At 36.4% G+C, this 24,832-nt stretch overlaps 1 protein-coding gene across 6 annotated transcripts in view; it reads left to right on the top strand.

The window, feature by feature from the left end:
* The window catches only part of RAD54B (RAD54 homolog B), a 62,252-nt gene extending 38,523 nt beyond the window's left edge, over positions 1 to 23,729 (top strand). For all 6 annotated transcript variants that reach the window (XM_021543212.4, XM_085572341.1, XM_085572342.1 and 3 more), the window contains 12 exons: positions 228 to 428; positions 2,555 to 2,842; positions 5,466 to 5,628; positions 6,316 to 6,541; positions 12,730 to 12,937; positions 13,463 to 13,602; positions 14,177 to 14,467; positions 15,857 to 16,029; positions 18,139 to 18,400; positions 19,672 to 19,738; positions 20,062 to 20,262; positions 22,892 to 23,729. In XM_021543212.4, coding sequence (XP_021398887.1) covers positions 228 to 428; positions 2,555 to 2,842; positions 5,466 to 5,628; positions 6,316 to 6,541; positions 12,730 to 12,937; positions 13,463 to 13,602; positions 14,177 to 14,467; positions 15,857 to 16,029; positions 18,139 to 18,400; positions 19,672 to 19,738; positions 20,062 to 20,262; positions 22,892 to 23,118 — 2,447 coding nt within the window. In that variant the 3' untranslated portion in view covers positions 23,119 to 23,729. The remainder of the gene's footprint in view (positions 1 to 227; positions 429 to 2,554; positions 2,843 to 5,465; positions 5,629 to 6,315; positions 6,542 to 12,729; positions 12,938 to 13,462; positions 13,603 to 14,176; positions 14,468 to 15,856; positions 16,030 to 18,138; positions 18,401 to 19,671; positions 19,739 to 20,061; positions 20,263 to 22,891) is intronic.
* The last annotated feature ends 1,103 nt before the right edge of the window (positions 23,730 to 24,832 follow it).

The following is a 24,832-nucleotide window of genomic DNA, read 5'->3' as shown; positions in this document are numbered from 1 at the left end:
ACTTTCTGAAACAATGTAATGTTGTTTTGTTTTTAGTTTTTTTTTCAGGATTATTCCTTATGTGGTGTTCTGTCTCAATCTAAACTTACCATAAGAACAGGAAATATACCACTTTGTTTATATAAGACAAAATGTATAGATTGACCTTGATTTTTTTGAAATGCAAAAGACTGTACACTTTAATAGGAGAAGCTGAGATATTCTTTATTATTTTATTTCCCTTTTAGATGCACTGTATTTGCCAACATCAGGGACTGCAAAGGAAGAAGCAGCTCAGGAGGCACCTGACTGCCTTGTGAAATATTTCAGTGTCATGTGGTGTAAGGCATCAAAGAAAAAGCACAAGAAGTGGGAAGGCGATGCTATTCTTATTACAAAAGGAAAGTCAGTAATATTGAAAGATATGGAAGGCAAAGACATTGGCAGAGGTACTGTAGAATTGCATACTTGCTCAAAGGAACACCTGGCAGAAAAATCACTGTGCTTTGAATTAACAGAAACCCAGCTCTTTAGATATTTTAGTTCTTCATACTGGTGTTGACGACAGGATGAAAAAACAGTGGAGTGGGCTTGCTATTGGTTTGTCTTTTTTTTCAGGGTGGGGGGAAGACTGCAAGACAGCTTTATATTTATTACATGTAAGGCAGATGCATGGGGGAGGCTGTAGCAGGCTGAATAACATAATTCACAGAAACACCAAATGCTAGAGAGAATCTGGAAACCAATAGCTGTACTAATTCAGCCAAAATACTAAATGAGAGATGAGTAGTTGATTTTGGTAATAATGCAGAAGTGAAGGAGTTAAAATTTGGGGAAAAGATACAGGTAAGTTGCTTGTAGATATTCCAGTCAGCAGCAGGGCAATCAGGAATCTCAGAGGTTGGATCTTTACTTTTCAGCCAGTCAAACAGCTAAAAATATTATCTTTGTTGGAAAGACAGGCAAACAGCAACATTTTCCAGCCCAGCCAAAGTCAACTGTGTAGCAATTTTTAGTCTTGTAGTTTTAGCAGCAGCTGCTGCTGTAAGACATAGTTTGGGTTGATATCAGAGTTAAAAATAAGACTTGCAAACCATAGGCTGCCATCAACTTGAAGCAGTAATTTTTTACTGAAAGCAAAGCAAGAATCAACTTTGCTAATGGAGCCAAAGATATTCTGTAAGGGAGTAGGATTGGACAATGTTTCTGCAAAGCATAATTTGATTTATTTTAGGTCAGAGATGGCTTCTCTGCTCTTTTATTACAATCATGACATTGTGATCTCATGACATTGTGAGCCTTGTTAGGACCAGGCAGTTTTGATTTGCAAATCAGTCTGTGACTTAGAAGTTAATTTGAATTTATTTATAGCAAAGCAATATATGTACAGACTTGCTTGTTTTTGAAGAAGGCAGAGTGAAAGAGAGTAATGCCTGGAATGCATCAGCCACCACCCTTGTTCTTGTGTTTTTTCAAGTCCTGTCTTCTTGAATTAGCTGCAAACACAATAGAAAAATGAAAATTGTGATTTTTCTCTTAAAACTTAACTTAAAAAAAAGTTAAAAGTTTTTTTACCATGTTTGATGGCATCAGAGGTCACAATACCAATGTCATTAGTGCTAACTTGCCTATTCAGAGTTGCTTTCAATTCAGATTGATTCTAAGAAAATAAATTGACCAATTTAAGCAGTGTGAGTCTTAAAAATCTGCAATTATTTAACTCACTGAGTGAGAAGGAAAGGTCTAGAAGTGATGCTTGCCTCCAAATTTGTATATAATACTGGGAAGTTTTTAGTGAATGTGTATGAGCTCTTGGGATTATTATTTTTAAATGGGAAGAAAAAGGCAAAGGAAGAACTTTTCTTTTTTTCCTTAGGCTTACCAGGACAGGATCAAGGATGGCACAAGGGAGCCTGAAATCAGCACAGCTTATAGCTCATTTTTGAGGCAGCAGAACATCTTACTGTTCTCCTCTGCAATGTCCTAATTCCTTAATAATGCATTGCAAAGAATTTAGGACATGCTCTCTTGTAAATTGCTGTATGCTACAGAAAAGGTTATTTCTGGCAGCTGCATAAACAGTTGAGCTTTGTAGTTTTACTTTTTGCGTTTTCGGTTTCTATTTACCCTTAAAGCCCATCCTGTCTTAGAATTAGACTCTTCTGACCAGAACCTGCACAGGAATATACCTGTGTTCAGTATGTTCAGCCTCAAGCTATGTAGTGTAATAAGAGGAAACAAAAGTGCGGAGCAAAGGAGATCATAAATGTCCTCCCTAAGCTTCCTATTTAGGAAGACACATGGATTCTTTTGTGTTCAGGCATCTTCAGCTCTTTCCTGAGAGCAAGTGCTCCTTTAGGAGCCAAACAAGGTTCACTTGTTCACAAAGGAATTAAAATGCAGACCTTCACCTTCCAATCTTTCACATTCCTAGAAGCAGGACTCGAGCTTTGCAATTAAGTGTTTCAGAAGGAGTTACTTTTTCACAGTTTTTCCATCCTGCAGATGAGTACTGGTGTTAAGGAAGTAGTACTTGCTGTGTTGTCCTAATGATTTAATTTTTATGTTCTTTTAGGTACTGGATATAAAGCTAAAGAGCTAGACAGCCTTGCTGAAGGTCAAACACTGATGGTTGGCGGAAAAGAAATTGAAGTGATGGGTGTAATTTCAGCAGATGATTTCAGCAGTGGCAGGTGTTTTCAGGCTGGAATAGGGACTCATGAAACAGATGCAACTGCATTATCTCAAACTAATACAAAACCATTCTGTAAACCATTCAAAAATGTCTGTCAACCTAGTCCTAAAGAGAATACACTCAGAGATTCTCAAAGCTGCAAACCTCGCCATGATCCAAATGCTACAAGTAAGATTGAAATTTTTAAGTTTCTTTAAACATCCTCTGACTCTCAAAAGCATGTAACCAAAATCTTCATGTTCCTCAATGTATTACTGAAGTATTTTTGACATACAGTACTAGTATCTAACCATGCTAGGATTTGGTCATGTGTGTTTCTAACAAGTAAAATACTCTGCACTGCATAAAGCTTTTCATACTTGTTAGAGATGGCTGTGGAAACACATCAGAGTAGTTTCTAAGAGTTTTGCCAAGGAAAATGAGTGTAATGATTGTTGAAAAAATCTGACACATGGTAGAAGTTCTAGATGAGTTCCAGCTTCCCACTGGGGTCAGTGAAATACGGTCATAATGTGGCAACACAGTAATTGCAGTGGAGGATCAGTTATAGAAAAGTTGTGCCACTTTGAGAGAATTGCTTCTGTCAATGCCTGATGCTTCACAGCCAGAGTGTAACTAAAACTCAACCAGATATGTTTTGGAATAAATGTTTAGTTTTATGGTGCTAAAAGAAGTATTTGCTGAAGAGCCATGAGAGTTCACATATTGTATAGCAGCAGACTGGTTAAGCAGTTGTGTAAGTGGTGTTGATTATTGAAGCAGAACTATTCTTTTGTTTACAAACCATATAGGACCTATATTTTGCTGGTAGCTCTATCTTTCAGATGGAAGATAAAAATGAACGTAAAAAAATGTTGCTAAACAGAGCAATGCTTATTTAAAAAAACATTACATTACTTTTTTTTCCTACATTCTTACTATAATACCTCTATCCGAGTTCTTACATCATATCCTGATACTGTGGGACTTTTTGAAGCTGTTACCTGGCTGCTATGTAAATAAACACTGAAATCTTAGTCAAGTGATAATTGTAAAAGAGCATCCTTATTAACACCAGCTTCTGTTCATAATTTAACTTGATTACATTTTATCTAAGGATGTTTCTTCCTGAGATTGCAAGATGATGCTGCATTAGCATTCTGACTGAAAATCTGACAAAAAAAAGCCAATATATTCAGCACGTAAATTAACAACTTTGCTGTTTCTGCACTAGTTTTTTAAGAAGTTACTTTTAGTTGTCTTCTGTGACTTCAGGTGAATTTGAATACCTTATATTTTGGGAGCTTTCAGCACATCAATAGTTTGGACACCGAGTTAAGAAAATAAATGTCTTTAGGCTTGCGTACACAGGAGAATCATGTTATTTAATGTCTGATTGCATAACTTCTTTCAGAAGTTACTGAGATACTTTACAAGACCAGGACCTTGATATTGGAACAGAGGTTTTTATTTTGTCATGAAGTCTATTATTATTAGTTGATTAAAATGCAGCTTCTACAGAATGGAAAGCCAGCAGAACAGAGCAGAGTGACAAAGATGTAAAGCTACATCTTCCACATACAATTTCTAAGCTTTTTAAGTGTTTATCCATACCTTGTTTCTTCCTCATTTCCATCCAAATTTTTGTCAGAAAAGTTATCTTTTTGTCACCTCTGGCTCTTAAATATATGCACATGCAATTTGATTTAATCCATCAGAACTCAAATTATTAGTTGATTAAAATGCAGCTTCTACAGAATGGAAAGCCAGCAGAACAGAGCACAGTGACAAAGATGTAAAGCTACATCTTCCACATACAATTTCTAAGCTTTTTAAGTGTTTATCCATACCTTGTTTCTTCCTCATTTCCATCCAAATTTTTGTCAGAAAAGTTATCTTTTTGTCACCTCTGGCTCTTAAATATATACACATGCAATTTGATTTAATCCATCAGAACTCAACCCTTTGTCAGTAGGAAACAAAATCTCCCTGACTGATAGAAGCCTTCAACCAACCTATTCCCATAAATAAATTATCAATATAGATCTACTCTAGTGACATATAAAAAAACCAGAAGCCATAAATTGCTTTCTCATTCTGTCCTCTGACAATACAATTTTTCAGTGAAGGTGTGTAGCAGCAGCAGCAGCAAGCCAAGTATGGACATTGTCTAGTAAAATTACTGTGTTTGTAAACAGATTATGGCAAGCAAAACTGTTACTCAGATGTTGCTCAACACTTAATTCTCTTGGCTGTCTTCAAAGCTGTCAACTTCTTCTACTCATGCACTGTGCTAGTCTTTGTCAGCTCACACTCCTTCCTTATTTTTCTTTAGCAAATCGGTGGTTTTTATCTCTGCTTCTTGGGCAGAGAAGTCTTTCTTGGCTATTGCAAGAATATCCCTATGAAATGTAGTATTTAGATTTTATGTAGGTCATTGTTTATTTTTTTTTCTTAGACTTTCAATTCAGAAGTATTTTGGATCTTCTTCTAATTTAACTTTATGAATTCAAAGTCATCAAGCAACTTTTATTAGGTAGGCAGTTTCACCTCATCTGGAAAAAACCCTCATATTTCTCAGTTTATCATCTTAACCTTTGAAAAAAATACAAACCATTTGGAAAACCTCTTTAAAAGAATATTTTTATGTAGAAGGCAATCTAGGTACTTATAAATGCATTTTCAGTCTGAGAATGGTCAATATATTAAACAGTATTTTTAACAGTAATTAGATCATTGACTTTAATAGGTTTTGCTAACAGACTAAAAATAATGCTTTTGTGTAATACTTGATTATGCTTTGAACTTGAAGATGCTCTGGTTATGCCCCGACCAAATGCAAGTCATCAGTGGATGTTCAATAAGGCTGGTTTACCTGTGGTGGACGTAGTTGTAGATCCTTACATTGCAAATAATCTCCGCCCACATCAGAAAGAAGGAATTATATTTCTATATGAATGTGTAATGGGAATGAGGTAGGTAATAATTATCCTTTTGGTTTTTAATACCTATAATATTTTCCTGCCCGTGTTTGAAATGTGACATCTTGGGAAGTGTTGAGCAATTGTTCAGTTAATTAATATTAGCAATTTTGTCCCAAAAGTGTCTCTGTAAGTTTTTTTTTACCTAAATGTAGCATCACACATGCCATCATTTTGCCAGATGTCATGAGAAGCTAGTGCACCAAAAGGCCTGTCATTTCCATATACCAAATTTTGTAAACACAGATATAATCAAAGCCATGTTGAAAAACACTGCTTTTTGGGATTTATATTTCGTATAATTCAAAATTATTAATGTAATTTATAATTCTGGCATTTAGAATAAAAAAGGTGTTATTTCAATTAACTTGTTAAAAAAATACAGCATTGTTTTCAAAAGTGTCTTCCCAAGTCATAGATTCCTTAAGGTATTGGATAATTCTAGTTCTAAAGGCAGATTTAAACTTTTGTTTTAGAAGACTAATGAGTTACTGTAGAAAATGAGAATTTTCATTTCAAGATCTTCTAGTTAACTGCATAAAAACCTACAGCGGACATAATAAGTATAAATAGGTTCTTTATACTTCAGAAAACAAGCACAGAAGCAAATCCCTAAAGCAGTTGTGCATAGTTAGAGGTATGTCTTTCAGAATGACCCCAGCACCTGATTACCTCTTACAGAGTCAGTGGCAGGTTTGGAGCTATTCTGGCTGATGAGATGGGCTTAGGAAAAACCCTGCAGTGCATTGCACTTGTCTGGACTCTTCTGCGTCAAGGGCCCTATGGATGCAAACCTGTACTAAAGCGAGCGCTGGTAGTCACCCCTGGGAGCCTGGTGAAAAACTGGAAAAAAGAATTTCAGAAATGGCTCGGAAGTGAAAGGATCAAAGTCTTTGCAGTTGATCAGGTAAGATTTATTTCCAAAAGGGGAAATAGGAATTATGGGTTTTTTTCCCTTTTTTCTTTTTTTTCAACCAGAGACCAAGCCTAGTAATCTTTGTTAATATTTATTTGGAATACTTTATTTATTTTTCAGATAATTGTCCATATGGTTATTTTGCTATGAGTCACCAGGTCATAATGTCATAACCCAAGCTCACATGTGTTATATGTCTGTCTCACCTTTTTTCTGGTTTCACCTTTGAAGTTGTAAAAGGCGACATGCTCCTCCCTGTGCCTCTTCAGTTTAAGGAGTTTTCTGTTATGTACCAAGGTGCAGACCTTCCCTGCTTTACATACCAAAACATCTAGGTTGTGCTCTGTTTCTGTGGTAGTTGCTTTTGTTCTGTACTGAAAACTTCTAATTTGTTTTGGCTGCCTATTTTGGGGTACTTCAGGTTATTCCCTTTACTATCAGAGTCAAGAGCTAGATCTCTGCTGAGATGATTTAAAGTCTTAAGATTTACCAAGTCTAGAGTCTCAGTGTTAGGTAATGAGACTATCAACTGTCTCTAGAAGAATGCAGACAGGTACAAATCTCATTAAGAAGCAGGATGATGCTGATCCCTGTCCCTCCTGTAGTGAAGCTGTTCCTACTAGTATTGACATTCACAAGTTCCAGGGAAGTGGAGACCTTGTAGTACCTCCACTGGTGCTTGCAATAAAGATACTTATATTCCAAAATTATTTTAATACAATCATTTAATACAGGTAGACTGATGAAACAAATAGTACTTCATTCTAAAGGTTATCCAATTCTTACACCAACCAGATTTGCCTTTAGTTTCTTGCATCATCCTTATTGGAAGAATTAATATTTCAGATGAAACAGAAGTTTTCAATGGATGTTTACTTCTTAGTAGACTACAAAATTCTGTAAAAATATTTCTATAAATTTGACTCATTATTGCCAAACTCTTGAAAATGTTGATCTTCCATTGAAGACAATGCATATATAATAGGTGCATTTTGCATCATTTGCTTTCTTAGCAACTTGTTTCAGGTTGTGGAAATGAAGCAAACTGACTTGTCAGGAGCTGTAATATAGGTTGGGATGGGAGAGATGAAATTTCCTAAAAGAAATGGATACAAGGCAAAATATAATATGGCAAGATTTTAACCTAAAAGACTAGTTAGAGATAATTAAATGTTTTCTTGCAGTTTTTATGAATAATGTTGGGAGAAGGCCTGAATTTTATGACAGTTACTATGCCCCAAAATGACAGTAGCTTTCATTTTCTTTAAACTTAAATAACTTTAAAACTGTTACTCATCTTATTGAACCAATTTGACTGGGGACACTCAGCAGCTTTAACAGCTGTCTTCACAAATACCACAGAATACACTGTCATGCAAAAAGAAGACACAATATGACTTGCCTGGGGTATAATTAGGTATTTCAGAATAATTTACTGTCTATCTTCTCTGGAAAAACAGCAATTACCATACTGTTATTTCTCCAGTATAACTTAAAAGAAATAGCTTGTCTCAAGCATTTTCTTCTGTTCTTGTCTATAAGGAATACCTTCAAAGAACTGGTAGACTTTTTAAAATGTTTTCCTCACTTTCACACTGAAATGCCACTAATGGATCCTAACCCTTCAGTAACAGACTTTTAAAAACACCAGGATATTATCTGCTTTTAAATGTGATTACAGTTTAATTATGTTAATATGCAAATGCCATGTAGAGAACATAACATTTAAAATGCAGACATGCCCACAAAGGTTGCTTTTAGGTCTTGTTAATTCCTATTATAAGCATTTGTGATGTATTTGAGAGAATAATTCCTTTATTATAATACTCAGAGTATTACTTCTTACTGGAGTTGTTGTGATTTGGTTTTTAAATCAAAATATCTGGAAAAATAATTAATTACAGGTCTGCATTGCTTTATGATTCAGTATTTTTGAATTTATGCTTTACCAGCTACATTGGATTTGAAATAGTGCAAAGAAAGGTCTGCTCAAAGAGGAAGTCTGGGACATTATGGACCCCTAATACTGATTGATAATTGCTCCATATGTGGCTCCAGCCAACTCAAATCTGTCAAGTCACTTTGGATAATTGTTAAAATGGAGGCTATAATATAGATATATCTTGCAGCTAGTTAAGAGTATTAATTAACTACTTGAAATTAGTTTGTAAATTTATTTTAATTTTTCATCCATCATCCACTGCTCTTGTCACATACAGTAGGAAATACATTATAATTGACTGCAGGAGAATCCTAAGGGACTCTCCTGGCTTTTGGGGTTTTTTTAAGGAGTATAAACTCTCCTGCACACTTGATATTTTTCTAGGGGAGGGATGTTGGTGGCTGTTCCCCAGTGCCTCAGCACTTTTCCCATCTCAGCTCCCAGCCTGAAAGTGTACGAAAAGGAAATGGTTTCTGAACCCTGGGCATCTTCTGATGCTTGCCCATGCCAGGAGAAATTCAGAGAGGCATTGCCTCAGTCTTCCAGGCTGCAGTGTGGAGCCTATATATTGGGCTGGGACAACATTGGGTCTTCCCTACAGGGCTCCTCTGTGTCTCTGTTCCTACGGTGGGAAATTTTCTGTTCCTGTTTTGAAAATGGCAGTAAAAATACAACAAGGAAACAGGCAGTTAGCTGCTGTCCTGGAAACAACAGGAAAGCTCAAGTCCAGTCCCAAACACCTGGAGAAATGGGTGTCCTTGTTACCTGGTCCTTACTACTCCTTGCTTCCTCCAATATGCTGGGCTTCATTGTGAGCAGCACGTGGGGCAGTGATCTGCTGCATGGTACTTAGTGAGATTAATGTGCTGGATTCATCCCCTGGATTCATCTGAATCACCTGCTAGGAGGCTCTAAACGTTGTGATAATTAAGTTGTGCTGCTTTTACAATGTATTAGACCATCTGGCTTCAGACTTAGTTGTCTGTGTTTGGTAACTGATCTTGTTTCAAAATAAAAATACCTTCTAAGGCACTGATTTGCTTTCACAATTAAAGAGGTTGCAGCTTGTCAGCTGCACCCACAGCCTGCTTAGTTAGTGAACACTGTTAGGACATAGGAAGAAGCATTCAGGAAATTAGCATCTGGAACCAAGTAGAAAGGTAAGGAACATGCCCACAGTAGATTTTTTCAATTTTATGCATAATTGCAAGACAGGTAGATAATCCTAGTACATTTACAAATCTGCACAGAAATACAGCTGTTTCTAGGAAACTTTTTTTGAAGGAGGAGCTCTGTCCCTATTTAGGGCCTATTGAGTGTGTGCATTTCCTTCCATAGAGGAAAATTCTTGGTGTCTTTTGAAGGAAAAGGTCTTGAAGGATATATAAGAGTGGAGATGGTTGCAGTCATTTTCTGATCAGTAATACAGGGATTAGAAATCTAGCAGTAGACAGACATGTTTTCTGGGGCTGATTATGGACTCTTATTTTCTGAGTCCCAGGGTGACTTTAACTGTTGGCCAGCCCATCAATGTTAAGGGTTAGTAACAAAGTTAATTACAGAATAATCATTAAATATCCTGTTGAAAGGGATCTCAAGGGTCCTGCAGTCCAGCCTTTCTTGGCAAAGCACCATCGGGACAAGATGGCCCAGCATCCTGTCCAGCCAAATCTCCTCCACCAATCCCCTGGGGAGATTATTCCAATGGTTGGTGATTCTCACTGTGAAACATTTTTCTCATGTGCAATTGTAACTTCCTCAGGAGTAACCTTGTACTCATTATCCCTTGTCTTTTTCATGTGACTTCTTGTAAAAAGTGAGCCTCCATCTTCACTATAAATAGTGGAACATGGTGATAAGGTCTCCCATAAGCCTTCTTTTCTCAAGGCTGAACAAACCCAGTTCTCTCAGCCTTTTCCCCTCTGACAGGCTTCCCAGTCTGTGGCTCTTCCCTGGACCTTCTCCAGACTGTCCACTTCTTTTCTGCACAGCAGGGACCAAAACTGAGCACAGTATTCCAGTGTGGCCTGAGCACTGAGCAGAGTGGTACAATGACTTCTGGATCTCTGCTGGTGATGCCGTGGTGATGCAGCCCAGCACCCCATTGGCTTTTTGAGCCAGCACAGCACTGTTTGCTCATGTTGATCTGATTGTCCACCTGGATTCCCAGATCCCTTTCCACAGAGATGTTCCCCAGCTGGGGAGATGCCAGCCCATGCTGGACACCTGGGTTATGTTTTCCCATGTGCAAGACCTGATGGTAGCCCTTGCTGGACTTCATCAGATTCTTGTTAGCCACTCTCCAGCCTATCCAAATCTTCCTGCAGGGTGGCTCTCTCTTCCAAAGTGTCCACTTTCCCACTCAGTTTGGTATCAAGTTTCATCATGGTACACTTGATCCCATCTTTCTAATCACTTTATGAGGATATTAAACAGCACTGGGCCTGACATCGATTCTGGGGGATCCCACTTGTGCCACATTGCCCATTTGAAGAGGAGCCATTTACCAGGCACCCTCTGGGTGCTGCCTCTCAGCCACTTCCCACCACCACACCGAGCACTCACCCACACCACAGCCCATCTGTTTCTCCAGAGGGAGGTTGTGGGAAACCATAATGAAAGCCTTGGAGAAATCCAGGAGACAATGCCCACCCCCCAGCCCACATCAACCAAGCAGCTACTTTGTCACAGAGCGTGACCAGGTTTGTCAAGCTCAATTGGTGAGTTCATGTTGGCTTTTCCTAATCCCTTGCTTCATCTGACATGTGATAGCTCCCATGAAGATTCATTCCATAGCTTAAAAGTTCCTCCTTTAAACTCTACTTGTAGATGGAGGTATTATCCTTCCAGTCCTCTGGGACATCCCCTGCTCTCCTTTGACTTCTCCAAAAGTTATGCTGAGTGGCCTTGCAATGATGTCACTCAGCTCTCTTAATACCCCTGGCCAATGCCAGGGCCCATTAATCTATAGAGGTCAAGTTCCTGTAAGAGCTCACCCCCACTCCCTTCACTGACACTGGTAGCCTGGATTTTTGTTCCCAGGGCTGGGGATCCAGCAGTGCTGGTGAAGACAGAGGTGAAGAAGGTGCTGTGACTTATTCACTTTTCCTGTTTATTGGTAGGCCACTATTTTCCTTCTATTCCTCTTTCTTTTGTACATACCTGAAGAAGTGTTTCTTGCAGTTTTCAGCATTTCTGGCTAAATTAATTTCTAGCTGAGCTTTTGCTTTTCTGTCTGCATCTGCAGGCCCTGGCAATGCCCTTGCAGATTTCAACAGGTATTTATCCACATTTCCATCACTGTGCACTTTGCTTTTGGTTTTGACTCAAAAGGTTGCAGTTAAGCCAAGGGGTCTCTTGCTCCACCTGTTTCCTTTATCTTAAAAGGGATTAACTATTTTTATGCTTCCAGAAGAGCATCCTTGAAAAACTCCCAGCATTTGGGAGTTCCTTTGGCCTTCATGAAAGCTCCCTGCATAATCCCTCCCACCTGATCTCTGGGCAAGCTGAACTTTGCTCTTCTACAATCTGATACCTAGAACCAATTCAATAGGTTAAATAATACCAATATAATATAATATAATATAATATAATATAATATAATATAATATCATATCATATCATATCATATCATATCATATCATATCATATCATATCATATCATCAATCATATAATATAATATAATATAATATAATATAATATAATATAATATCATATCATATCATATCATATCATATCATATCATATCATATCATATCTATAATATAATATAATATAATATAATACATTTAAAATTACAAACGGAAATCTGGTAGAATGTGGTAACATCCTACTGGACTGAGATCCAAAGTGAATGTATAAGAAGCTACCTGTGGCCCTTTATTATCTTGGCTTTAATTATTCATTTGAAGCTTACCCAAATGCCAGCAGTGGAAAGCTATTACAGGAATTCTGTGCTTTTCACCTTCATGGTAATGTGTCTCAGAGGATTTGAAGGCTTAAAAGAATAATAAATTTTCTTTTAATGAGGTGGTAAAATTCTAAATTGCTGTATCAGATCTCATTCTCAAATTAGGAAAGAATCAATAATCCAAATTTATGAAGGAGGTAGTAAATATCTTGTGTCATATGAGAAGAAATTTCTGTAGTTACTGGATTTTTAAGCAATGTGATGATTTTTAAGGAAGTGATCTCTAATGAAACAGTTGTATGATTTATTTTCCTTTATGCCTGCAGGACCACAAAGTAGAAGAATTCATCAGTTCTCCACTTTATTCTGTAATGATAATCAGTTACGAGATGCTGTTGCGATCTTCGGATCAAATTGAGGCTGTAGACTTTAACCTCCTAATCTGTGATGAAGGACATCGTCTGAAAAATAGCACTATTAAGACAACTACAGCCCTCACGAGTCTGTCTTGTGAGAGGAGAATTCTCCTCACTGGTTAGTATCCATAGTTACTTTTAATATTTTTTTATGTTGATAGTACTAGGTTGGGGTAAAAGAAAAAGATATTCTAAATATAGCATGAGATCAGTTGGAATTTTGGCAATGGGTATTAATTAAGAAATCTCAGGTCTTGTAAAAACAGATTATTTCCAATTTTTTTCCATAAAGGCAAAATTTGTCAGTCTTCAGGGGCAAGCAAGAAACCTTGGATCGTCTGTAAAGGAATTGGGAGTCTGCATACACTCAATGTTTTCCTTTGTAGTTCTTTAATACAATTAATTTAGAACTTGACTTTTTAAATTAATTTGTCAGAACAATTAAATCTGCAGCCTGTTTAGTTAGCAGTATAGTATCTTGCTGTTCATGGTAAAGTTTTAGATCAATTCAGGACTCTGAGTAATTCACATTGAAATAAAACATCTGTTTTCAAGATATGTTGTCAATATTAAACTCTTCATTTATGTACTTCCATCAGCCTAAAGAAAGAAAAATTGCAGAATTATTTTTTTCTCTTTTAAGGTACTCCAATCCAAAATGACTTGCAAGAATTTTATGCATTAATAGAGTTTGTGAATCCAGGAATACTTGGTTCTTTATCCACGTATAGAAAGATATATGAGGAACCAATTGTCAGATCTAGAGAACCTTCAGCAACAGAGGTATTTGGTTAAAAAATTTAGTTATAGAAGAAAATTCATAATAAAGTGAAATTTGCGTTCTGTGGAGCAAAGTGAAGCTTGGGACTACTAATTGTAGCTGAAGCTTTTCACCTCCCTATTTGACATGAAGCCACTTGTTTTCCAAAGGGAGCAGAAGGAGAACACACATGTTAAAATCTCCTCACTTCGGCTGCCTATTAATTAGCAGGCAACAACTGTGCCTCCAATGCCTACATTCCCCAAAAGAACATGTGCATTGCCATGTGATGATACTTTATTCATTATTAGCTTCTCCACAGCACTGCATGCTTTCACTGCATCTCAAGAAATTCTAGAATATAATTCAAGTCTTGGTTGTCATCTGGGACGTTATTTTCCTTTGTTTAAGACTTTAGAAACCAGACATAGAACTAATGCAGTGGTACTAATTGGAGAAAAATTGGTCATTACAGTCTCATGTCAGAAAGTGGTATCATACTCTTAAAAGGTTATTTAAATACCTAATTAAAATCATACAGAACATTGTTCTGATGAAATGCAAGATTATAATTAATTTTGTGCTTTGTTCTTGTAGGAGGAAAAGGAATTAGGAGAAAAAAGAGCAGCAGAACTCACTCGCCTCACTGGACTCTTTATTCTAAGAAGAACACAGGAGGTTATAAACAAATTTCTGCCCCCCAAAAAGGAGAGCATAATCTTCTGCCGACCAACAGCGCTGCAACTTGAATTGTATCGCAAACTGCTTGGTTCTCGTGTTATTACATCGTGTCTGCAAGGCAGGCTGGAAAATAGTCCCCACCTAATATGTATAGGGGCTCTGAAAAAACTTTGCAATCATCCATGCCTTCTGTTTAAAGCTATAAAGGTTATAGCTTTATCTATTTATCTATTTAGGTATCTATTTGCATGGGGGTGTGTGCTTGCAATTAGTCATTTCAGCAGACACAGATCACTAAACCTGTGTTATCAATGTGCATGTTGCTTAAGGTCATTTCCATACTCTTACTCTCTAGGAAGTCTGCTTTCAAAAGCACAAGTGTTAGGAAATCTGAATGTACTCAGGAAAGTAATCTCACCAGTTTCCTATTGCCTTATGCTGTTTTCTCTTTCTTAATGTATTTTCTGTCTTAACCTTGTCTCTGAATATTTGTAAAAGTACATATAAATGTGAATTTTACAAAGAGCACTGTTAACTAGAGATTACTAGTCTAAATTACTAGTATGTACTTTGTCTGCTGTTTTCTCTGAAACCTCCCTGTCCACATGATATTTTCACTTTTCCAAGCTTAATGACACTGGGAGCTGCAGACTCAAGATGTCAGTGGTACTAGATGTCTCCATTACCACTTCTCCTAGGATTGTACATAAATAAATGTACTTATTCCTATAGGCAAATAGTATGATAGTTAGAACTTGGTAGTAGTAACTTCTATGGCCACTAGCTGAAGCCCAAGTAAGGTGGGTGGAAATGTAAATCTTTATTAAAAGATGTACTTTATGACTTTGGTGGAATATCACAATGCAGTATCCCTGTAACCTTCAATGCTACCAAGTAAAGTGCATTGACTTTACTTCATAGTATAAGTGTTAGAAAGCTTTTATATGCAAAAAAACAAGCCTTTATTAAATATAGGGATGGAGAGGACTGTATGTGCAAATCATTTATTGCCACTGTGATTTTGGCATTTGAGTAGTCTGGCTTTTTCCTCCCTGTGAAACATTGATTTTTCTAAGTACAGCAAAATATTACCTGTATTTCTGCTATTTTACTGGTTTTACTTGCCAGCTTTTCTTCATTTTTGATAGTATAAATGAATCTTAGCGACAGTATTTTCCTAAACAGAGTAAATGATTGGGAAGTTTCATAATAAGATATTGTGGGATTTAGAAAGAATAAACAATGTATTGATTTCCTCCTCACTCCCAAGGTTAGATATATCTTTACTGTGGAAATACATTTGTGTGGTTGTTTAAGAAGAGAAGTTGTATGCATTTTTCAGTTTTTCAACTTTCTACTTAGCTGCAAGCAATGTCTTATATTAGAGAATGTAAACTGAAATAAACACTGTAAGTACTTTAAAATTGCTTTTAATCCCGTGTTTGGAGGTTGTCATGCTCATGATCACACTCACATAATACATTGCTTTGTGCCAGCTTTTTATGCCTGCTTTTGTCTTTGTGATAAAAATATAGCAATCTTAAAAAAAAATATGTTAGAGGGGATATGGAATTTTAATACTTTTATTTTCAACAGGAAAAAAGTTCTGATCCTATGTCTGAGGAATATGAGTCCAGCCTCTATGAAGGTGTAATAGATGTCTTCCCACAAGATTATACTTCAGACACTTTCTGTGAAACTGATTCAGGAAAATTGCAGGTGCTGGTGAAGTTGTTGGCAGCAATCCATGAGCTCAACTCTTCTGAAAGGCAAGTGTGAAAGAAAGGTAGAAGGGAGGTAATGGGAGTGACCTTCTGGATATTGATTTGCTTTTCAAATGCATGGGAGTATAACATTCAAAATAAAGGTTTTGCAGCTGTTTGCAGGGGTGCCAAATGAATTTAAGCATTGTAGTCCTGCCTTTTTTGTTAAATTATGAAATTAGAATTTGCAGATGACATAATTTTTAAGGATGCTCTTCATATTTTTTGCAGGTACTGATACTTGTATTTTTTACATTGTAAGGCAAGTTTGCTACAGCCCTTGTACTGCCCCCTGTACTTGCAGAGGCTCTTCAGTGCTTTGTATCTTCATGAGAAGATGTGTTATTGTATGAAACTGCACTGAAATATTTTCATTACTAGATTATAAATTATCTCCCCTTTAATCATGCTTAACTGCTCACTGCTTGCTGCCTTTTCTAAAGTTCAGGGCAATCATTCTCAACAGATGAACTTGCCCAGCAACCACTTATTTCCCCTGTGGTAAATGCCACTGACATGTAGGAAAACTAGTTATCATGGGGTAAGAGGATGCACATGATTAATTTCTGTGCAATTGCTGATTTGTGGGAATCTCACTTGGTGTCCCAGGATAATTTTTATGGACTCATGCCTTAAAGCCCAAATATTCCAAAAGTATTTAACTTTTAACTTTTATTTAAAGTGATGTTTAAATAGGACTCACTGTAATTCAGTAGTGGGAAGTAATAGGAGATCTCTTGACATTGATGTAATGGAATATGAAGATAGTTTCTTTTCACAAATCAGAAAGTTGAGCCTGTTGCTGGAGTTTATATACTTAGGATCCATTGAAAGCAGTGACAGCTGAATATCTAAATGTACTGGCCTTGTTTCGTGGAGGTCAGCGAAACCAGGAGTGTCAGTAAAACATGTACCTCACTGTAATAGTACTTTAGGAGCTGATGAGTTGAGGAATTCCTTTATGCCTTTAAGTTTTGTTGCATTAATTTAGTGCAGCTCATGTTTATTTTTCTTTGGTTTCTTTGCTTTCATTGGTACTAAATAGTTTTTGCAATATACAGCCTCAATTCCAGCCCTAATTTGAAGTTTATATTATATTTCTGAGTGCAGACAAAGTTGTGAATGTTGTGTGGAATGACAAAAAAGTAAGTCTTGCAAAGTCTTTACAAACACATCATGGATGTAGTTCAGTTCCAAAACACTTCTAAAATGTTAATATTTTAATTTTTCCCTGAAATTATTTGTCTAGTTCTTCAGAACTTGTTTTAATCAAAATTATTTTTAAAAATAATGAAATGTATAATTACTTTTTTTTAAAAATGAAATATATTACATTTAGTTTAGGTGACTAAAGACCTCCACATGAGATTTGGCAGAAAATGCCCTGCTATTTTACTTATGCCTTAAATTCAAAAGATATGTGTACTTACTTGAATCATTCTCAGTATTTGGGAGGATAGGAATGCTAGATTTTCAGATCTTTGAAACCTAACTAGGCAAAATTTCAGAAAATAGGCCAACATAGCTTGGACCATTACTGTAAGGGATCAGACTAATTTTGCTTTGTGGAAAAAGCCAGTGTCTGTCTTTCACTAGTCTTCATTCCTGTTCTTTTCAGCCATAAAATGTAGGAAAGTATCTCTGCTGTCCTACTCAACTTTCATTATAATTTTTGTTAGAACTTTCTGAAGTTTTCTGTAAAAATTCATACTAGCTTTTTCAATAAATAGAATTTTATATATGTATATATTAGCTCCTATAACATCCTCTGCAAATGCTGTCTTAACAACAGTTATTTTGTATAAACAGATTTTTAAAAAAAAATCTTTGTGATTGGTTCTGAATGCCTGCAATCTACATTATGCCAAATTCTGTTGCAAAAGGAGACATTAATTATTTAACATTTGAATGCTTGACAGTAGCTATAAGGCATCCAGATCTGGTATGTGCTTCTAATCAATTGGAAATGTTTTGTTTTGTAGAAAGTAAAAGTAGCCTCGGGTTGATGTGTAATTTTTCACCTTAATTTTATTTTCTTAGATGCCTTCAGTGATTTGTTATTGGACTTAAAATTTACCAGGGTCTGGTTGATGACTTTATTTTACTGTTTGACAGAGTCGTGTTGGTATCAAATTACACTCAGACGTTAAATGTATTACAAGATGTATGCAAACATTATGGATACTCCTATACTAGACTTGATGGACATACTCCTGTCTCCCAGAGACAACATATTGTGGATACTTTCAATAGTAAATTCAGCCCAGCTTTTATCTTTTTGCTGAGTTCAAAGGCTGGTGGAGTGGGACTGAACCTGGTTGGAGCATCTCATTTGATCCTGTATGATATTGACTGGAATCCAGCTACAGATATTCAGGTCTTGTAACAGCTGTGTACATGTGGGTTGGGATGGGCATCAAATGAATTCTTGACTGATTTTTAATTACCTGACTTTACATGTCTTACTGCTACCAATTATCACATTGTGTCTGGACAAGTACAACAACAAGGGAAAACTATTCCTGAGAAGAAAAGAAGAAACATTTCTCTGTCATATTATATCTGTTTGGATCAGTAGAAGCCCTCTTGCAGTAAAAAATAAAAATACTAAATTTTACTTTCTGTGGAGGAGTGAGTCATGTATTGTCTTTGTCTCTTGATGTCTTTTTATCTGGAGAGTTGCTGTGTTTCTAACAAGCAAAGGAAAATGGGATTATGGGATTAGATTGCATAGCAAATGTTGCTGTTGATTTGCAATCCCTGAGAAAAAGGGAGAGACTCTGATCAGAATTGCAAGAATGAGAAAATTACATGGCAGTGATGTCAAAAGAAAGAAGAGAAAGCCAATGCTGTGCTATTCTTGTAAAGGCACTGTTGGCCTCAAGGGATTATTTAGTTGGCATAAGAGTCTTTAGTTAAAATTGTCCTTAAAAATAACAATTGGAAAAATCTTTTTATGAACTCAGTAAGAAACTTTTTATTATAGAGTAATGCTGTGTCCATAATACCTGAAATAAGCCTTTGCTCCTCTTCCCAGGGTGAATTAGTACCCTCATGTGGTCACTTGTCTTGTTGCTTGAAAAAGTCTGGTAAATCAGACAAAGTTGCTACAGGTTGCCAGAGACTGCAAACCTGTTGTGTGAGTTTGTACTGAGGATGTAGGTGTAACCCTTACATTTTGAAGAAAAGATCATATAGCAGTACTCAGTTTTACATTTTGTTTGTTTAAGAAATAAAGGAGGTGCAAACAATCATTTTTAGAATTTCAACAGAAATATATAAGTAACTTTTAAAGATGTTTTGTGGGAAAAAAAGAACTATTTTGTAGATGGGGGAGAATGATCAGTATTCCTGAAATATTAAATAGTTGCTAATACTTGGAAAACAAATATGAAGAGGGTATTTCTTTCAGGAAATAATTGAAACACTTACTTTCCTCCTTTACTGTACAGAAAGGAAGAGAAGCATAAATGGCAGAAAGGAAATTATATTTTCAAAAGTGTTGACAAATTAATACCAGAAAACTTACACAAACACAGAGAGTTATTGAGGAATGAGCTGGTAATTTGGTCAGTGAAGACTACAAGCTTTAGTGAAGTATCCTTATATAGCAGGCTGTTAATGCTCTTTATCTTCTTCTTTCCTCAGGCAATGGCTAGAGTGTGGAGAGATGGTCAGAAACATGCTGTCCATATCTACAGGCTACTAACCACAGGTCAGAGATGGTGCTCAGCTTACCCAGCGTGCGACAGATGTTGACATTTTGTCCATAAAAGAAAGAGAGGAAATGTTTTTGGAAATAATTTGTTCTTTAAATATATATATATTATTTTATATTAAAAATATAGATTTGTTCTGAGTTCAGTTAAGATGGAGACATCACACTGATTCACTTGCCTTTGCTTTGCTTTTTGTTAAATAACAGAAAACAGTGATTTAGCATTATCTATGTCTCTTGTTATCAGGAAATGGATTTGACTTTTTTGGAAATACTGGTCAAAAATTATCCCAATTTATCTGTTTGTCTTTTCAATACAGGTTCAATAGAAGAAAAGATTTACCAAAGACAGATCAGCAAACAAGACCTTTCTGGGGCAGTTGTAGACCTTTCCAAGACATCTGAACACACACATTTTTCTATTGAGGAGCTTAAAAATCTCTTTACTCTACATGAAGATTCCAGCTGTGTTACTCATGACTTGCTTGAGTGTGACTGTATGGGAAAGGTTGACCATCAAAGTGAGTTTGTTTTTCATTATCTCTGGTTACTGCTGTGGAACCCATTCTTTATATATAGTCTATCTCTGGAGAAAACTTTGATTCTCAGTAAAAGAGGATTGAAATAATGAGGCTCATTATGGAATCTTCCACATACTGGCTGATTTATCTAATCCATAGGAGTCCTTCATGAAAAGAGAAGATTAATTCCTTGCAGTAACAACCAGTTTATTTATCATGCAAGTTGCACATCTTTTCTGTAGGAACCTGTCTCCTGTTCTGCTGGCATATCAAAGTTGTTTTCATACCTTTTTTTTGTACACGTATATAGGTTTAAGTTGAAAACAGGATTAAAAAAAATAAATGATCATAAGTTATGTTTGCATCTTATCCATTTTCGTTTTTATAGCTCATCTAGTTTCTTAAAGGAAAGAATGTCTATTGCCTTGGTATGTTTCTCTTGTGGGCATGAAATATCCATGTACACTATTTACAGGAGTGATAGTGTGATACCAATACTGATGTCTTCTAAATGCTCACAGAAACCTCAATAAAAAGAGCTCAAGAAATGGGTACATGAGCATGTGTTCTCAAGAGACAGGGCAAGAAAAGAAGTAATGCAAACCCAATACTTTTTTGCTTGATGGTTTGCGTGTTCCCAGGTAATAGGTTAGACTTGTACTTCTTTCTTTTCTCATTCTACCGAAAATGAGGAAGACTTGGCTAGTGATAGCACAGAGTTTCTGTAGACATAAGAATTTGATTTTCTCCTTTATTTTTGCTCCATATGCTGATTAAATCATCTTTGTATCTTTCTTTAATGATTGAAAAATTAGACCTTCTGTTTCTTCTTAAGTGATTTTCTAAATTTATAGTCCTCCTTTTAGGTACTGTTACAGGATCTGTGTGGGAAAGGCACCTTCTGAATTAAATGTTGGCCACATTTTCCCAGCAGTATGCAGTGAGGCATGTGTGGCTCCTGGATTGCAGAAATCCAGAGAAATTTTATGTTGCTACTGTGATGAACACTGGTGCTTGTAATTTTATTTAGCAGATTGCAATTGTCTTAACTTCTTGAATTCTTATCTTATGCTTTGAACACATTTTGGTTTCATCAATTCAATCACAACATTGGCCTCTTGGGTACTGTGACTTTTTCAAGGGTAGTTTCTGTTCCCTGTGAACAAAACCTTTTGGCAATAAATCAAGGTAAAGCCTGAAGGCCATTATTAGACTTAAGTGCTGGTAATGATAGAGTGATAGGAAGGTTTGACATCCTAAAGATTAGAGGACAATCTGGCTCATTGTCTCCCTAGTCAAATTGTTCTGAGTCATGGGCTTCAGTTTGATCACCCCAGAATGCAGCTACCGCTAGAAGAACAGAAAACTGTCAAATTATTGCATCAAGGAACCAGTTCCAGGCTACTGGGGATAGATTCTGCTGTACAGAAAAGCCAAGAACTTTCAATTATTTGTTTCCTCCATTTCAAGCAAGTATGATTCAAAAGATAAACTAAAGAGGAGCCAAACAATATAATACAGGTCTCACAACCATCATCTCCTGTGGTCCATTCACACTAGGGTCATCTTTAGATAACTACAGGAGGATGTCTTGAAAGGAGGATGTCTTGAAAGGGTGGATCATGGAGATGGGTTGCTTGCTATTCTGCTGCCCTTCACATCAGCTGCAAAGCTATCAGCCTGTTGTTTTACCTCATCATAGTGTACTTCAGGAGTTAGGAAGGCAGAATCTGTAAATGCATCTATTCTAAATGTTCTTCTGGCTAGTAAAAAAATACATTTCAAATCTACTTGAAACATCATATGTCAGTCAAAAGGAAAGTTTTGTGTTTATGAGTCTTTATGGACTCTCAGACACTTAAAAATGCCAGGAATAGTCTGAGTCATGCTGCTCATATCACTGGTCTTTCCTAACGAGCACATAATACTGCTATGAAAATATTTGATGGTAAGTTTTAAACCAGTAACAGTACTGATGCAATTTTTTTTCCATACAAAATTATTTTTTCATTTATCCCATGCATCAGATGAATCATAAAGCCATCAATGTATGATGTGCACTGCAATGACCTGACTATTTGGGGCTTTAGGATCCTCTCTTAGAAGTGAATTAATCTCACAGGAATAGTCTTTTCCTTACTGTGATATACAGTATTGTGTATATTAAACAACCTGGCATAATCTGGATGTGCAGACTGTACAGATCTAGTGTGCTGAGTCAATGAAACAGCTACTCAAATTATTCTTAGCTGGCTGGAGTGATTCCTTTGGGAAGAAATTGAAGCTAGCATGAATTTTGCTGCAACATGCATCTAGATTCAGATTTACTCAAAGAATGAGAGCAGGCCAAATGTCACAGAATTAGGAAGACACAGGAAAGGAAGCTGGCAAATAAGATATTTCCTTTCCCATTCATGTGTAAAAGGATTTGTCTTTATGCTAGCATGTGGTAATTTTGATAACCTCAATCATTGATCAAAAAACAGCCTTCCCTCTCTTACTGTGGATATATGTTTGGATTTTGTTGGTACAGAATGATTTTATGTGCTGTTCTAATCAGCTGTCTTATTGATTCAGACTGAAATTTTCTTAGTTTTCTCTGATTAGTCTTCTGCATCATTTTTTTCAGATACTTCCTCAAAAAAGCCTCCCATATCTAGAAGCTGCCAGCTTGAACAAAACCATGGGAAGCCTAATTCAAAGAAACCACTTTCCATGTCACAGTTGATGCAATGGAAGCATTTCTCTGGGCAACATCAGCCTCTTGCTGATCCTTTCCTTGAAAGGATAAAAGAAAATGTTTCTTTCATTTTCCAGAATGTAACCAGTCCTACTTCCCCACCTAATAAAACTTGAGTGTCTTTTTCTGCATCCTCCTTGTCAGTAGGCCTTGTAAACAACTGATGTGCACTAACCTATTGTTCTTTTTGCCCAGTTCTATTTTGTGTGTTTCTCATGAGGGTTCTGGGTAAATGTGATTCCTGGTGTTTATACAAAGTTACAGTTATTAATAAGTTAGTCATACCTGCTGTAATTATAATATGGATTTTTAAAACTAACTTTGCTTTCCAGTATTCTGTTCCTTTGATAGCATAATTAATATGCACATTAATTTTTATGCACATTAGTACTGTAAGTCTACTTCGGTTTATATTTTTCATTTTATCATAATGATTTATTGTTTGTAAAGCTGGCAACTCTTCAGCCAAATTTTATAAATTAAGTAATGCTATATACATGTATATAATAAGACTCTGGTTGGATTTTGTTACAACAATGTTATGTGTCTGGATAAATGAAGCTTTATAACAAGGTAGATGTTTTTTTCTGTTGAATTTACAATTTAATGAAATTCAGAGCAATAATCAATAATGTCCAAAATTCTGATGCACAGCTTGAGACTGTGTCAAAATATTCTAAAATTCTCCTATTGCTTTTACTTGGGAAAATAAACTTTATTTCTCAGACATATATAGTGCAGGTTTATCTTCATTTTGTTAACTCCTTTTAAGGATGTGTTTTGTCAGACTGAAGTACTGAGCATCTTTATGGTATATTTTTTAATGACTGCATTACCCTTCTTTCAAGACACAAACATTCAAAATCAGTTTATAGCTTTTAAGTGAAGAACTTCGAAATGCCCACAAGAGCAGAAGAATGGATAATTTTCAGAAATACTGCAAACTTACAGAATTTGAAAGACCTTGAGCAAGAAGAGGGCTCCATTGTCATAATCCTGCATTGTGTTTGATATGACGACATATGGTATTTGTGGCAACAGAGCCTAATTGCCCAAACACAGAAGAATTTAAAATTATTCTCTGTGTTACTGTTAGTACTGCCTCTTTCCCTAGACTGGCATTGAATTCACAGCCCATCCTAACACATCATCAGATATTCTCCTTGCATTTTGATGCAATTTTGGAACTAGAGAGCCATGAGCACTGCCCTCTATTTGCCATCCATGTTTATTTCAGAGGATTTTTTGCGTTTCCTTCGACTCTAATGCGGAATGACACCAGAAAGTAATGAAGGCTGAAGTGAGAGAATGAGAAAGTCATCAATTCTGAACATCTTTTTGGCATGCATATTGTGTTCTTGGAAATAATTAGAATTGTGCTAATAGGTGGAGTTTAAATCTTTAACCTTTTAGGCTGGCTGCTATCTTCATCCTGTGAGTGGTTGTGGTGGCCAAGCTTATCCAGTTGCTGTGGTGCCCATTTGCTGTCAGGCAATGTTCACACAGCTTATTTCACTTAGCAAGGACAAGGCTTGCAGCTTTGTAACTCAAGGTGGAAATTCTAGGCACTCTGTATAATGATGGTTATTGTAATTAATAATTATCTGAGACTGATGATACTCAGATCTGTGCTGCCCATAAATCTTTGTAAGTTTGCTCCTGTCCTTGTCTGTAGGAGCACGTGCTGGCCTTCTCTGCTGATTCTGTCACACTAAGAAATGCTGCTTCAAGGTCAAAAAGCAGCCCATGCAAACAAACTCAGTGCCAGTCACAGCTTCAGTATGATTCCCTGTCTATGCCAGGCTGCCCCAGATCTCTGGCAGTGGCAGC

The sequence above is a fragment of the Lonchura striata genome, chromosome 2, assembly GCF_050655825.1.
Source record: "Lonchura striata isolate lonStrDom1 chromosome 2, ASM5065582v1, whole genome shotgun sequence".
NCBI lineage: Eukaryota > Metazoa > Chordata > Aves > Passeriformes > Estrildidae > Lonchura > Lonchura striata.
Note: the sequence above shows the minus strand (reverse complement) of the source record. Positions and strands in the feature narration are given on the sequence as shown.